General features: G+C 37.3%; 1 protein-coding gene across 1 annotated transcript; it reads left to right on the top strand.

The window, feature by feature from the left end:
• Positions 1-1364: 1364 nt before the first annotated feature.
• Positions 1365-8275, top strand: DMRTA1 (DMRT like family A1). The gene is made up of 2 exons (XM_073543819.1): positions 1365-1969; positions 7271-8275. Exons 1-2 carry the CDS (start codon positions 1432-1434, stop codon positions 8092-8094), a joined length of 1362 nt encoding a protein of 453 aa, XP_073399920.1. The 5' UTR covers positions 1365-1431; the 3' UTR covers positions 8095-8275.
• Positions 8276-17706: the final 9431 nt, after the last annotated feature.

Raw genomic sequence — 17706 nt, 5'->3', positions numbered from 1 at the left:
TTTGTGCCATGTAGATGAAAAAATTAAAATGTTATGGTTTCTGGAATATGAAGAAAAAGATTTTTGTTCATTTAAGCCAAATGAAAACTACCTGGTATGTCAGTGACCTTGTTATCAAACTAATATTGGCAATTTGTTACATAACATCTGAAGACGAACAATTCAAAGAAGGTATCATGGTCGATCTGTACATGGGATGAACAAATGTGTTATGAATGGGACATTGTATGTTAGGGTCTCATTTCATTTTACATTGAGACCAAGAAGCAAAAGTTACACCTCATTAAAAAAAAATCTATATTTCCAGTATTTAAGTAATGTTAAGTAATGGTCATCTCTATGTCCCCTTCTTTGTCTTCTGAAGCATCAGTATTTAAAAATTCTGCATTTTATTTATCCTGTGATTTATTTTGACGATCAGAATAAAGGGCCCACGCCTGCTCAAAATCTTATATCCTAAAAGGTTTCTGTAGTAAGGGCAGAAAAACATTCAGGAAGACAGGGCAAAATAGATCGCAAGTGTAAGGCCGGGGTCACACTTGTGAGTGCAATGCAAGAAACTCGCGCTAGTCTCTCACCTCAATACCCGGTTTGGACTGGAGCGTTCAGCTGCATAGAAATACATGCAGCTGCACACTCCGGTCCCGAGTGCCGGCGGCAGTTCCGGGTAGCGAGGCAAGAGACTAGCGTGAGTTTCTCACATTGCACTCGGAAGTGTGACCCTGGCCTAAAATCTGCTATTATTGTTTTATCACATTTTTATGAAACTTGCTATGGTAATTATTTCTATCTGCTTAAGCTTTTAATTTTTGGTAGACTGTCATTGGAAATATGTGTAGATAAAGCACATTTCTAGAATACTGAATTCCATATTAATGGAATTTAATTATATATAATTAAACATACGTACAATTTATATAGTATATTTGTTTTCACTTGTAAGTTCCGCTAAAATGAGCAGTTTTTCTCAACGTCGTACTTCAAAAGAGTCGAGTGCAGACAAGCCCTTAGTAAAAACTTACATAAACTTGCTAAATATAGAGAAATGACTTATTTACAGCTGTTCATAGCTTGCTTTTCATGCAGTCGCTCATCTGGCCATGTCGAAAACCCTTGTTCTTTAGTTTTGAAGCACATGTCAGTTCTTCTCACTATTTGCATGCTATTAATAGTGCAACTCCTCCAAGAATGGTCAGTGCCTGTGAAATCCCCATAGAATTTAGCTACGCCTCTATTCAAAGCGTCTTCTTGCCTGACCCTCCTGCCAAACCTGAAATCACACAGAACATCTGGCTTGCTAAGGAGGAGACTGAGGGAGGGATCCACACTAAAGAGGTTTGTTTACCAGTGTTTGACACATTGAAGAACTCAGTCTATCACCAGGAGGCAGTCAGGGCTGAGCTGAAACTTTGCTCCAGTTGCCAATCAGCAATGGACTGTAGCAACTCCACTTCAAACATTACTCCCAGACCACTGCTCTCTCCTGGCCTGGTTGCTCCACTGCCTTCTCCATCTCATTCGTCTGCATCAGCTATGTCAGTGCCACCCTCATTGCCCATGCCTGCATCATTTTTAAGGCCTCCAACTCTTCTCTTAAGAGCAGCCGCAGCAGCTGCAGCAGCAGCTTGTGCGCCAAGGATGGCATTGGAAAGAGGAGCAGGTGTAAATTCTCTGTATCCTCGAACACCTAAATGTGCAAGATGCCGAAACCATGGGGTGGTATCAGCTCTTAAAGGGCACAAGCGGTTTTGCCGCTGGAGAGACTGTGCCTGTGCCAAATGTACCCTTATTGCAGAGCGCCAAAGAGTGATGGCTGCACAAGTGGCTCTCAGAAGACAGCAAGCTCAGGAAGAATGTGAAGTTCGGGGTGTGCAACATTTCATGTATCCTGGAGCAAGGAACGATGAAGGGGAGGCCAGTAGACATAAAACAGATACACTACCAGTCTTCAGTCAGCAAGAGACTAAAGGTGAGTAGAAGTGACAAATAATACTAGTTAAAAATATAACTATTTCATTAATCTTTGTATTTATCATATATCTATCTACACATGTAAATTACCTTAGTACCATTATGTAGAGTATAGTATGTTGTAAACAATTATTTTCCCATTTACTTTTGCAACTATCTTGTCTCTGCAATATGCTTTAGGTTACTAAAACAAGAAAATGTATTTGTCTCAGATGTAAAAAAGCTGTATCCATAACATTTTGTCTGTCTATCTATCTATCTATCTATCTATCCATCTATCCCATATCTATCTATCTCTATATCTATCTCTCTATCCCATATATATCTATCTATCTATCTATCTATCTATCCCATATCTATCTATCTATCTATCTATCTATTCCATATCTATCTATCTATCTATCTATCTATATATTCCATATCTATCTATCTATCTATCTATCTATCTATCTATCCCATATCTATCTATCTATCTATCTATCTATCTATCTATCTATCTATCTATCTATCTATCCCATATCTATCTATCCCATATCTATCTATCTACCCCATATCTATCTATCCCATATCTATCTATCTATCTATCTATCCCATATCTATCTATCTATCTATCCCATATCTATCTATCTATCTATCTATCTATCTATCTATCCCATATCTATCTATCTATCTATCTATCTATCTATCTATCTATCTATCCCATATCTATCCCATATCTATCTATCTACCCCATATCTATCTATCTATCTATCTATCTATACCTCCCATATCTATCTATCTATCTATCTATCCCATATCTATCTATCTATCTATCTATCTATCTATCTATCTATCTATCCCATATCTATCTATCTATCTATCTATCTATCTATCTATCTATCTATCTATCTATCCCATATCTATCTATCCCATCTCTATCTATCCCATCTCTATGTATCTATCTATCTATCTATCTATCTATCTAAATGTAAGAGTGGACTTTATTAGACCCACATGGCGTGGTGCAATGTTTCGGCTTCAACACCGTGTGGGCCTAATAGAGTCCACTCTTACATTTTTTTGCTAAACCTGGAGTGCTGCTTCCCATTTTTTATTCCTGTATAATTGGCAAGTATATGGATTAGTTGCTGGGAGGCCTGTGCACCAATTGATTGCATGTGCTGTTCCGCTTTTTTCTATCTATCTATCTATCTATCTATCTATCTATCTCATATCTATCTATCTATCCCATATCTATCTTTCTATCTATTCCATATCAATCAATCTATCCTATATCTATCTATCTCCTATCTATCTGTCTATCTATCTGTATCTATTTATCTATCTATCTATCCCATATTTATCTATCTATCCCATATCTATCTATCTATCTATCTATCTATCTATCTATATCTATCTTATTTTTATAACATTATTATATTGCATTCATTTTGTTTGTGCATGAGCATAAATATACGTTTACTTGTTTTAATCAAAATAAAGAAGTGTTAAATGATTTTCTGTGAAAAGCCAAAATACAATGTAACAGAACTTAGTATAGTATATGGTTGAGTGTGTAATGTGCTCCGACGACACAATGTGATCCCTGCCAGCAGAGCTCCGAGGCTATGGCTACAGGTGCTGTTGTGTTCTGCCTGTGTGTGAGTTTGTATAGAAACTTGATTAGATATCAGTTTTATTGAGGCACAAAAATAGTAGTAAAAGCATCACAATTTTTCACATTTGTCATTTCAAATGCTTGCTAACAGCCTCAATATTTGAAAAACAGAGAACAAGATTACCTGTGATCAGTGACAAGGTTTAGGTGCACGGGGACATTATTAAAGCAAAGTAAAGCTTTACTGCAGATTTCAATCAGTTCTCATTACAACAAATGTGTGAAGTGTACCATGAAATGCTCAGAATTATGAGTGATGATTTGGGGGATCACTATTAGAACTATTAAAACCAATCAATGTATCAAACAAACAACACAATGGACTTCTGAGACATATCATACCTTAACTATCTCTTCTGGGAAGCTGCTGCTTTGCTGTAGGTCAAGATCCGCTTTGGTAAGCCAAAATATCGAATATCATATACTACACGAACATGTATTCACCGCAACATATACAGTATATAGCAAACAGAGCTGTGAAGTTTGCAAATCAGTATATTGCATATGTATGGCACACACACACATACAGTATATCTATACACAGATAATTATAATATATATATATTTATATATTTGTCTATCTATATATGTGTATATATAGCTATACTGCTCTATTTGCTTTCTTTACCTCATTATCACTTTATAAAAAGTCATCCTTCTTTCAAAAAGTACTTATTTTATTTTAATATAAAAAGGAAAGAAAACTCTTATAAATTGCAACAGACCTTGAGCAATTTCTGTGAAACAGTACACCATAAATTAAAGTTTAGAACTTACAGCAAAAAAAGTGTATTTTTTACGTATAATTTTTATCTAGTAGTTCTCAGTTGATATTTCCCTTCTTTTGAGATCTATCTGTTTATTTTTATGGATATGTGATAGCAATGCAGTTAGTTCTACTAATTAGCCATATGTTTTGTATGTATGTTTAGTTTCTTTTTTTATATTGTAAGACCATTAAAAGATAAGCTTTTAGTGAAATATACCGGTACCTAACAATACTGCATTTCTTACCCTGACTCCGCTATTGTTTTTTTAATGTTTTGAGCCTTTTTTTTTGTTTGTGCCAAATACATCTATCTGTTCATTTACACCTTATTTAAGGTCTGTTTTATATGTGCTCGCGTACTTTATTTTTTTTAATTCACCACTGTGGGTTTAGGGGTTTCTAGATGTTTTTGCTTAACCAATTACGACTTTTGAAAAAGTCACAAAATTTATTGCAAATGTACTTTATGCATACTAGAATTTTGTGTGTATTTTTTGTGACTTTTTATGAATAAAAAAAGGTTAATGATGGCAAAAAAAAGTCATTTTTCGCTTTTACACAAAATTCATAAACCGCATGCAGCATTTTGATGAATTTGGCACACAAAACACCAGGGAATAACACAAAACGAAAAAGAAAAGGGACTTAAAAAAAAATCACTCTTTGAGTCTTATGGCTTAATAATTGATAATATGTCCCATATTTCTAGTTTTCCTTTCTTTTTTTCAAAATGTAATAATAATTATTATAGAAAAATAATAAAACTTCAGAACTCAAGCTTATGTAGCACTGTCCAAATTGAAATTGTCACCTTTTTGCAGTGAAAAGTTTTAAGTGGAATCTGGCTGCAAATGTAACAAAAAAAACTGGTTTAGCATAAAAAAACAACAAATAAATATTATGTTTCTTTAAATACACTCTATGATGATAAAAGTATGAATGAAAATAAGATTAAATCTAATTTAATTTTGATTTTTAGCGTTCAGTATAAAACAAAATAAGCTTTTTTCAGTGTTTATTAAGAGATACTTTTTTTACAATTTTTTTTAATAATACATAAATAATTTCTAAGCCTACTTTCTTTTTTTTCACAATTTGTTTAATTTTCATTGGAATATTTTTTGCACTGGCAAAATGAGTCTACATGAACTATTGAAATAATTTGCAGTATCCAATGAAATACTCAGGGCTTTTTTTTGTTTGTCTTACCATTTGATAATGGATATTAAAATATGATGCTTCAATGAATTAATGCATAGAATTAGAAAATCCCTGAGCTCCTCAAATATACATCTAAATAGCTTTTGGTGCTATGCAAAATTTTCTAGAATTTAATCTCAACTCTCTATATCTCGCTATTCATGCGAATATTTAAGGTTCTTGCTGGGATTGAAAAAGATGTTCACATCTGTATAATTATGTATTACAGAATACCTTTATTTCTATCTCCAATAAGTTGTATTAGAAAAAACACCTTGAAATCAACAGTATATCATTTCTCATATTGGTCAATGATTATATCATATATTTCATAATAGTAAATGAATAGAGCAAATAAGTAATTATGGCAGAGATTATTTACTCTTTGTGTGGCCATGTCTGTCCTTGTGCTTTCACTGTAACCATAATTTGCCAATAATAAAAAAATAAAAATATCAATGTGTTGCCATGCTAGTCCAATATGCACATTTTTGCCTTTTTTTTAAATAAAAGAGCCAGCCAGAGGTGCATTTAAAGAATTAGTAATCTCATCTTGTTTGCACATATTAGCTCAGAAATCTATTCCAAAAAAATGCTGGTAGAAATCTATTCTCGGCAGAAATTAAATAGAGAATGTTACGGTAAATATTTCCCTATTTCCACTAAAAATATGGATTCATATGTAAATCTGAAAATGATAACAAACATACAAATTTAATTTTTTTAAAAATATTTGGTATATTAATTCCTGAGAATGCAAATATTTACTTTGAGTTGAATCGAAATTTTTAGCATTCTCTAACACATGAAGCGCTTTTCACTACACAATTCCATATTTTATTAAAACTGATATCTCTCGTTACTTTTACTTTTAGCAAAATGGATGAGATGGGATATGAGAGGTGGATAATATGAAATAGGCTCTAATTATATTTGTCATTTCTACTTGCTATATCTCTTAGGGATAAAATCATATACTGGAATCATGTGAAATATCGTTAGACGGCTATACATTTGGATATACTTACCATTAACATCTACTATAACGGTTTAATAATGTGCAATATATATTTTCAGCATTAGGCTGTAGTAAAGAAAATTGTGATTTCAGCACACACAAAAACAGAGTATTTCGAAAAGAAAATGACTACCAGAAATACATTTGTGGCAAGTGTCTGAATCAGAGAAATCTATGGGAATGTAAAGTGTATGCAGTGAGCAGAATACATCATTTAGGATAGGCAAAATAAATTTAATGCACTGTGGTTTCTTCAATCAACTGTTCACCAATTTTCATTGCCAAAGCTTAGACTACTACAGATCATAATTTCTTGAAATCATGCCTTTCATAAAATCCAAATAATATTGTGAAATACATTGTTAAATGCACTTTCACAAAACTATTGGATTATTACAAAAGTCAAAAATCTCCAACTCCCAGAGGCAAGATGGGAATTCATGGCACATAGTATCCATACTTTCATATTGCACATGACTTGACAATCTTTATTTCTTGTTTGTTAATTAAGATATCCTTCTTCTGCACACGTGAGGGCTGCTGAACTTGAACATAACCTTATATCATTAAATCCATACTTCAATAATAATATACAGTGAGTTTTAAGCTATGTTAGCTAAATTATGTATTGTTTTTGTATTTTTATTTCTTTTAGGTTCAGATGAATCAAAAGGAAAATCTGATAAGTTTTATGAGAGATTATCAAGTTCCAACAGCATTGCCACCGTTCCTCAAACATCTCCAAATGAGCAGGTCAGTGCAGATCACATACTAAAGTCCTCTGGTTTAAAAACAGCAAGCAAAGAAGATTCCCTTCAATCTCCCGGGTCTGAAGGAAGATCTGAAGGTGCTGACAGTCCAACCTCGTTGTCATCTTCTGATCTGGAATCAGGAAATGAAAGTGAGTGGCCAAAAGTTAAAGTTCCTATTGTGGCCACCAAATCAAGAAATCCATTAGATATTCTTAGTAAAGTTTTTCCCAACCACCAACCAACCACTTTAGAAAACATCTTGAACTATTGCAAAGGAGATGTTGTCCAAGCTATAGAGCTGGTTTTAAATGGGAAAGAACACACACATGACACCAAAGACATTGATGGTCCATCTGGATCAGACCTCAGTAAGTTGTCAAGAGATTCAGCATTAAAGTTTAATGGATTAGGCTTTGGTGGTTTAAGCAATAAATCTGCCTTTTCTCCTCTTCATACAAGTCCATCATCGGTTGGTGCCGATACAGCAAGCATGCTTCATCCAAGACTTGGGCTGAGTCCATTGCGCTTTGCTTATTCCACATCTAGCAGAGGGCTCCCTGGATTTATTTCCCCTTACTTTACATCAGGATTTGTTCCATCTCTTCCTTTTCATCCTGGAATGGATTATGCTTTTCCTGGAATTTTAAGAGATGCTTCTTACTGGCAACGTAAGGACACCATGAACGTTAGTGGACTTTACCCCAGAATAAATCAAGACAATCACTAGTAGCAACAAAAAATTGCACATCCATGCCTTATTTTTAGTCTAAAAAGGAACATTTTGTAGATTATATGTGCATTAATATTACTTTTATACACTTTAATTTTTTTTGTAGAAGAATTTATTATTTGCTAATATTGACACTATGTTAACGGTGAATTATTGTAATAAACAGCTATCAATAGTACTTTTGTTTGGTTTATTTTAATCAATTTAACATCATAGCATAATAAACTAATATAAAGATTCCTAACCTTTCAAGATTTACAATTTCATTGCTTTTTTGTAGGCAGTTTAATCCAACAAAAAATGAAACATAAAATGTTTTACCTGCATAAGCAGTGAGCAGTCAAACTTCTGAATAGCAGGGCAAACTCTTGCTAGATTACAATTTGCTGCAAGATTAATAGGTGGAGCCTTGGAAAACAGCCTTATTGCTCTTTTATTGTTATATAGGTCAAGGTAAAAGTGGCCTAGAGATGTTGACGCAAAAAGTGTAGAGTGTACTGCTGGGTAATTTTTACTGTACATGTTTGTGTAATATTCTGTGCTACTCCATGCCACATAGAAAAGGTATAACAACATTTACAGGCCCACCAGAGGACAAAAGAACATGGAGCAAAATAGTGCACTATGTATACATATGGTATACATGGAGAGAACTTTTCTATGTATAAAACGTTGGCTTCAAACTTCATGTGACCAAAGCCTAGCACTGACCCCACATGCATTTGCAAATTCCCTACATGTAGATGACTTCTCTACCATTCATGTTATCTATTTGGAGAAAACAACATCTAGTATCATACTACAGAGACACATGAGTGATGATCAGGATCTCAGAGCCATGTATCTCTAGAGTTAATCAGAGACTTTAAAGGAGACAGTCTAATAGATTTGTAAGTACTCTCAGGTCCTGTGCACGTGTGTGTGTGTGTGTCTGTGTGTGGTGAAGCCCAGCTTCATAGTCTCAGAATGTTTCGATATTGACCTACAACCAGATTTTTTAGCCTAGGAAAGAGTCTCAGAAAACATAGTCAAATTTCTGTTCTCCAACTTTATCACTCTCATCATATTGTCATGGCTAGGATAACAATATGGGACTCACGTGCGCCTCTTGTTAAATCTATATGTTTAAGAAAAGCAATATTGATACAAAGCATTTTAATTTGAGCTCTATAAATTCAGTTTTAAGCATTTTTTAATATGTTTGCAAAATGTAATGCACAGCAAATATAATAAGGATAGAACCAGAGTACAAGTTCATCACGTTCAGCTATATTTTTTAATTTAAGGGAAACTTTCACTCTAGTTATACAGCTCAAATTGTAAGTAGCATGAATTAGAGACTTTCTACTGTACAGTTGTAGTCAGGTATGTTTTTTGCCAAAATGCCCCAGCATTTTGAAGAAAACAGAGTTTGAAGACCTGGCTCATGACTACAGAGAGAGAGTCATGACCAGCTGATTTACAAGTTTATACCTAGTTTGTACACAGAGAGAGACTTGTCAATCAACTAAAGTGATACAGGGAAAGGCACCAAACTAGTAATATCATCCTATAGTCCTCGACCAGCTCTTCAAACTGTATTTGGATTAATGGAAGTTTTACTTTTAATTAGAGACTAGATGAAGAGCCTGGCGTTGAGTGTATAGCCCTGCCCACTCCATATAGCCATATTCACTATAATACATCATCCCGTCAGCCAGAGATACCGGACTACTACCCCTAATATCCCACATCGTCCTGTCAGCCAGAGTCACTGGACTACTACCCCTAATATCCCACATCATCCCGTCAGCCAGAGCTACCAGAATACTACCCATAATATCCCACATCATCTCATCAAAGCCACCGGACTACTATCTCTAATATCACACATCATCCCATTAGCCTGAATCACTGGTCAACTACCACTAATATCCCACATCATCCTGTCAGAGCCACTGGACTACTACCCCTAATAACTCACATCATTCCATCAGAGCCACCAGACTACTAAAACTAATATCCCACATCATCCCATCGGCCAGAGCCACCGGACTACTAAGCCTAATATCCCACATTATCCCATCAGCCAGAGCCACCAGACTACTACCCTAATATCCCACATCATCCCATCAGCCTGGGGTCAGAACCATAGTGCTGAGTGGAACAGTCCTAACTTCCATACTGGGGATCCCTTTAAGAGAGACCTGGCATCAGAATCAGAGGGCTGAGTGGATTTGCCCTGACTTCCATACCAATGATCCCTTTAATAGAAGCCTGGGGAAAGAATCAGAGTGCTGAGGGATTTACCCTAACTTCCATACTGGAGATCCCTTTAAGAGAGGCCTGGGGTCAGTACCAAAGCGCTGAGTGGATTTGCCCTCACTTCCATAGCGGGGATCCCTTTAAGAGGGGACTGGGGTCAGAACCAGAGCACTGGGTGGAATTTCCCTAACTTCCATACCAATGATCCCTTTTAGAGAGACTGGGGTCAGAACCAGAGTGCTGAGTAGAATTGCCCTAACTTCCATACTGGGGATCCCTTTCAGAGAGCCTGGGATCAGAATCAGATCGCTGAGTGGATTTGCCCTGACTTGCATACCAATGATCCCTTTAATAGAATCCTGGTTTCAGAATCAGAGCGCTTAGGGATTTGCCCTAACTTCCATATAGGTGATCCCTTTAAGAGAGGCCTGGGGTCAGTACCAAAGTGCAGATTGGATTTGCCCTCACTTCCGTACCAGGGATCCCTTTAAGAGGGGCCTGGGGTCAGAACCAGAGCACTTAATGGAATTGCCCTAACTTCCATACCAATGATACCTTTAATTGACCCTGGTGTCAGAGCCAGAGAGCTGAGTGGAATGGTCCTAACTTCCATACCGGAGATCCCTTTAAGAGAGACCTGAGGTCAGAACCAGAGCACTTAGTGGAATTGTCCTAACTTCCATACCAATGATCCCTTTAAGAGACCCTGGGGTCAGAACCACAGCTCTGAGTAGAACGGTCCTAACTTCCATACTGGGGATCCCTTTAAGAGAGGCCTGGGGTCAAAACCAAAGCTCTGGATGGATTTGCCCTGACTTCCATACCAATGATCCCTTTAATAGAAACCTGGGGTCAGAATCAGAGCGCTGAGGGATTTGCCCTAACTTCCATATCGAAGATCCCTTTAAGAGGGAAGATGTGCCTATGGGATGGAGGATGTGTGATGTGTATATGGGCACGAGAGGGGGCGATTCATTTCTGTCATGTGCGCTCTGCTCCTTTCTGGGGGGCAGACAATGGCTGGGAGCTTATGCTCTCTTGGATGCTAGATTTCTCCCACCCAGTCAGTGTCTGCTGAGGTGTTGTGGAATGGGAAAACTGTTGCTCATAGCAACCAATCACAGCTCAGCTTTGATCTATGAAACAGCTCTGGTGAAGTGAAAGTTGCTTAGTGATTGGTTGCAAGGAAAACTGTTGCTCATAGCAACCAATCACAGCTCAGCTTCTTTTAAACAGCTCTGGTGAAATGAAAGATGCTTCATGATTGGTTGGTGATACACACATACACACATACATACATTCAATTTTATATATATATATATATATATATATATATATATTACGCAGATTTTTAATAGTTGACTTTAAAATATCAATAACATATAAAAAACTTAGTACTATATTGCCAGATGGCATATTAATTGCTAAGTTCCCAGTGTCCATTAGTTTATGAAGTAGATTTTACCTGATGTAGCTCATGTGTCCATTGTCATATGCACAATAATCCATTTGATCAACGTAGATAATGTGGGTGTGTGAAGCAGGTTCAATAGCTAAACCTGCTCAATAGCAAAAAGATGGCAAATATGAAACACAGTCGGCATCTCACTATAAGAGTCATCTACGATCATTGTCAATCCCTGGTTCAATAACTTGCTGTAAAAACTACAGCTCAGCGCACAGAAACAGCCCTCATACAGGTCCATAGACAGAAAAATAAGTTTTGAGTCTCAAACTGGCAACGTAAAAAATTTTTTGTTTACAGAGTTCAGATATTTTTAAACCAGTAAAACATAAAAAAAACTTTTAATAATATTTTAGTATCACTGTAATCATAGTGACCTGGATAATCATTTTGACAGGTCATGCATTGTAGAATGATTGGTGTAAAAACAAAACCCAGAAAACAATTTCAGAATTGTATTTTTTTGCAATTTCACCCACTAGGATTTTTCCTCCCCATTTTCAGTACATAATATGGTGAAATTAATGATGTGATTGAAATTTACAACTTGTGCAGACAAAAATCAAACCCATATATGGTTGCCGATGGAAAAATAAAAAAGTGACGGCTCTTTAAAAAAGGAGAATGTAAAACAAAAGTGCAAAAATGAAAAATTGCAAAGGACATGAAAGGGAAAGGCATTTGTACCTTGTTTACAGAATCTTATTACAACTGGTGATGAGCGAGCGTGCTTGGCACTGCTTGATACTCGATCGAGCATTGGGTACTCGGGTACGCTTGTTACTCAATCGAGTATCGCGGGTGCTCGAGCACAATGCTCGAGTCCCTGACCTGCATGTATTGCGGCCAGTGTCGGACTGGGGTGGCAAGAGGCTGCCAGTAACAATGACTTTGAGGGGCCCACTTTTCACCTGTATACAAATATTACACAACCCTCATTCACAAATTTACCTATATCTCTATATAATAATAAGCTAGGTAGTTTGGTTAATGAATGAGGAGATGCTGCTTTTTTCTGTATAGAGTAAATCAAGTGAATTATGCCAAGTATTATCCATAGGGTGGGGTTGGGGGCCCAGATCTGCACAGTGGCCCACCGGGGGATTCCCCTTTTACCCTGTGGGCCAGTCCGAGCCTGATTGCAGCTATCAGACAGTCAATGAACATGCGAGGATTGTGCACCATACATATTAATGTCACATCCATGTTGACTACTGGCATTACTGTGATTGGTCGGCAGCATCGCGTCATGGGGCATTATATGAGACCAGGTGATGCGATGCTTGGCACACTGTCCTCAGGAAGCAGTTCAGGGAAGTTGTTAAAAACTATGTGGGGTCCCCTTATTTTTGTTAACCAGCCAAGGTAAAGAAGACAGTTTGGGGGCTTATATCATCAGGCTGGGAAGATCCCTGGTTGTTGAGCCCTTCCAGACCTAATAATACAAGCCTGCAGCTGTACAAGAATTGGCACATCACATTAGATGTGTTGCATGATGATGGAAAGTGGAGGCTCTAAAGACCAGTGAGCACTAAGGTGATTAATAATCATTTTTTATTTTTAATATCTTACATTCAATATGCTCTGAAGTACAGTGAACACATAGAACATAATAAAATGTTTAAATTCACAGAAAGTAACTGCTACAAATCAAATTTCCAATAAAAATCCACACAAATTGAATTTTGCCAGATTTGCTCAAGTCTAGCTTTGTCCTTCCTTACTTTATTTCTAAGCAAAATTAATTCCAAGATAAACACAATATGATAACGTTTAAAAAAAAAACAGTAAACAAAACACTGTTTCCCAATATTCTGTCAAGAAATATCTATGCTTTTATCTGTCTCTCCACTAGCTGCAGCCTGTTGTGGGGTTTGTTAGCATATTGTGATTATACACTAAACTTGTATCATGAGAAACTGGAGTCCATAGAAGTAAAGGGTAGACAGCAACATCACAAGCTGTAATCTTACAGAGTAAACATCAATTTTAATATTTATATCATAAACCAATAACACACATGAAAATAAGAAACTTTGTATTATATCTTATCAGACAAACCTGCTTCTTTCACTTCATGGACTGATGTTTCATGCTCAAAACTCTCAATTCACAGGTAAAATCTATATTCCGTGAAGATATAGTTCACATTACTGAGAATGAAGATTGTGATTGCTACTGATGAGAGTCTTTGTGGCCAGGAGGGGGGAGGAGGAAAAAAGAGCTCTACCTCTAGCCACCCCTCTCTTATGTCCTCCTCCTCCCTCCTCTTGTCCTTTCCCTTCTATATAGAATGTTATTAGTAGCAACTTCCATGTCCAATTTCAGTAAAAGAGAAATCTATCTTCATTGGAAACAAGTTTTACCAGTGAATTGAGAATTCTGAAAATTAATTATGAGTCATTGAAGAAGCAGATTACTCTAATAAGATATATACAATGTAGCTTACTTTAATGTGTACTATTGATTTATGAAACAAAAATAAAAATTATGGATACACTTTAATCAATATATGACCTAGCATTCCTGCCATATTTCGCGATCCCTGACTTCGAAGTGGGCTCAGGAACTGAGTTATCTTTGCCGGCAGATGATAGCTGTGATATTCAGCCATCATCTGTCTCTAACTACTGCACATGGAGTAATGCTCTGCTCATGGCTTTTACACTTTTAAATATCACTATACATCTCTTAAATTTTCAACTTTTTTTCATCACAGAAATAAACTTAAGAAAATTTATGAAAACAGAAAAAAAATATGCACTTTGGTATCAATTTAATTTTACTAACCTGGAGAATCATAATGTTGGGTAATTTTTATCGCATAGTAAACACTGGAAATAAAAATTAAAAAAAACAATTGTGGAAGCTTTTTTTTCCCCAATTTTGCCGCTTTTTGATTTTTTCCCACCTTTCATAACATCACATGAAAAAAAATCAATGTTGTCATTCAAAAGTACAACTCATTCTGTACGAAGCAAGCCCCGATGCAAAAGTGAAAAAGTTATGGCTCTCGGGAAAGGAGAGGTAAAAATAAAAGGGCAAACACAAAAAATTTCAGTAAGGGATTTATGTATACAAGTAATAAATACAATTAAAGTAATGCACATTTACCTGTGACAAGTCAAACACAACATACATGATTCCATAAATGTATAAATTTGTTATTTTACAGTGGGTTCGGAAAGTATTCAGACCCCTTTAAATTTTTCACTCTTTATTTCATTGCAGCCATTTGGTAAATGCAAAAAAAGTTCATTTTTTTCATTAATGTACACTCTGCACTACATCTTGACTGAAAAAACATAAATGTAGAAATTTTTGCAACTTTATTAATATTTGTTAAAAAAAGAAAAAATGAAATTTCACATGGTCATAAGTATTCAGACCCTTTGCTCAGTATTGAGTAGAAGCACCCTTTTGAGCTAGTAGAGCCATGAGTCTTCTTGAGAATGATGCAGCAAGTTTTTCACACCTGGATTTGGGGATCATCTGCCATTCTTCCTTGCAGATCCGCTCCAGTTCCGTCAGGTTGCATGATGAACGTTGGTGGACAGCCATTTTCAGGTCTCTCCAGAGATGCTCAATTGGGTTTAGGTCAGGGCTTTGGCTGGGCCAGTCAAGAATGGTCACAGAGTTGTTCTGAAGCCACTCCTTTGTCATTTTAGCTGTGTGCTTAAGGTCATTGTCTTGTAGGAAGGTGAACCTTTGGCCAAGTCTGAGGTCCAGAGCACTCTGGAAGAGATTTTCACCCCAGATATCTCTGTACTTGTCCGCATTCATGTTTCCTTCAATTACAACCTGTCGTCCTGTCCCTGCAGCTGAAAAACACCCCTGTAGCATGATGCTGCTATCACCATGTTTCACTGTTGGGATTGTATTGGGCAAGTGATGAGCAGTGCCTGGTTTTCTCCACATATACCACTTAGAATTGTCACCAAAAAGTTCTATCTTTATCTCATCAGACCAGAGAATCTTATTTCTCATAGTCTGGGAGTCCTTCATGTGTTTTTTCAACAAACTCTATGTGGGCTTTCATATGTCTGGCACTGAGGAGAGGCTTCTGTCGGGCCACTCTGCCATGAAGGCCGACTGGTGGAGGGCTGCAGTGATAGTTGACTTTGTGGAACTTTCTCCAGTCTCCTTACTGCATCTGTGGAGCTCGGCCAGAGTGATCTTGGGGTTCTTCTTTACCTCTCTCACCAAGGCTCTTGTCCCATGATTGATCAGTTTGGCTGGAAGGCCAGGTCTAGGAAGACTTCTGGTGGTCCCAAACTTCTTTCATTTAAGGATTATGGATGCCACTGTGCTCTTAGGAACCTTGAGTACTACAAACACTCTTTTGTAACCTTGGCCAGATCTCTGCCTTGCCACAATTCTGTCTCTGAGCTCCCTGGTCAGTTGCTTTGACCTCATGATTCTCCTTTGGCCTGACATGCACTGTGAGCTGTGAGGTCTTATATAGACAGGTGTGTGCCTTTAAAAATCAAATACTATCAGTTTAATTAAACACACCTGGACTCCAAAGAAAAAGTAAAACCATCACAAGGAGGATCAAAAGGAAATGGACATTATGTGACTTAAATATGAGTGTCTGAGCAAAGGGTCTGAATACTTATGACCATGTGATATTCCAGTTTTTCCTTTTTAATATGGCACATTGTCAATAGAGCCTGAGAGCATTCGACTCGTTCCTTCTTCTGGAAAGGAGTGAGCAGCCGGGGAACACAGCGAGTGGATACCTTATGCATGTGGAGATGGTCTTGGATAATTTTTTCCACGAACCCCACACTATTCTTGACATTTTGGGCTAGGTGGCGAATGGTTACGCATTGATTTTCCAAAATGGTGACCTCCACTTGCTAGAAGATGATGAGTTCATAAATAGCAGAGTGGGGACGCCCTGGAAATGGAGCTGTTGCACCACCGTCCAGCCACATTTGAATTGACGTTGCCAGTTCTTGACTACATCCCCATAAACCTCTTTCATCTCATCAGACGTCTCCTTTGGTGTGCGGCCTTTCCAGTAAAGGAACTTGATGACTGCTCTGTATTCCACTGAGTCGATTTTAAAACCTCACACCACCGTTATCAGTTCTGAGTTGCAAATTGGCACGTAACCTATATAGACTTATATCATTATGAATGTGCAGTTTCAGCGTCCTGTGATAAATAGAAGTTGGTCAGGGGAAATCTTTAATGAAAGCCCCTCAAACATAAAAAATAAATAATCAAATAATCTCCTTGTTCCCTTCTGCTGCAGTCGCCTCAGCATCTACTGACTCTCTGCACTGTAATGACATCATCGCACCCTCTGCCCTGAGTCATCACAGAGATTGTGAAGACACTGAAGAGACTGGAGCAGTGTGGAATGGGGATAGGTGAGTAATTCAAAACTGTTTTGTTGCTTTTTTATTTTTTTAGCATTTTTCTAATTGTTATTTTTTGGAATTGGAGGAATAGGTGGATGTGGCAGTGGAGGTGGAAGTGGGAGGAGTGATCCAACAATGGATCCAACCAACTTAAAAGAATCAACCCAAAATAAACTGAGAAGCTACAAGGGGGCGGAGGTCCAACTGAAGGAGGAGATGGATGTGGCGGTGTAGGTGGAAGAGTTTTGTATTTGGGGTTTGGGGAGGAGGGACTCAAGTGAAATGAATGGCAAATAGAGTTAAACACTGGCTGGGTGGTGCTGGTATAGTTGACTAGTCAGCCAAAAGGTCTGGACAAGTCCTGTGAGAGCCATGCCTGGTTCCTTTTAATGAATAGCTTCCCCCACATTGGTTGTGGACAGGCAGATGTCTGTGATCACATCCAATGCCATGCTAAACACACATTGCAACAGTACACTTTCCATAGGGCAGGCCAGCACCTCCAAAGCTTAACCCCTTTGCCCCCAA

Source organism: Dendrobates tinctorius, unplaced genomic scaffold, assembly GCF_039654945.1.
Source record: "Dendrobates tinctorius isolate UK_male_01 unplaced genomic scaffold, ASM3965494v1 ptg000134l, whole genome shotgun sequence".
NCBI classification, from domain to species: domain Eukaryota; kingdom Metazoa; phylum Chordata; class Amphibia; order Anura; family Dendrobatidae; genus Dendrobates; species Dendrobates tinctorius.
Note: the sequence above shows the minus strand (reverse complement) of the source record. Positions and strands in the feature narration are given on the sequence as shown.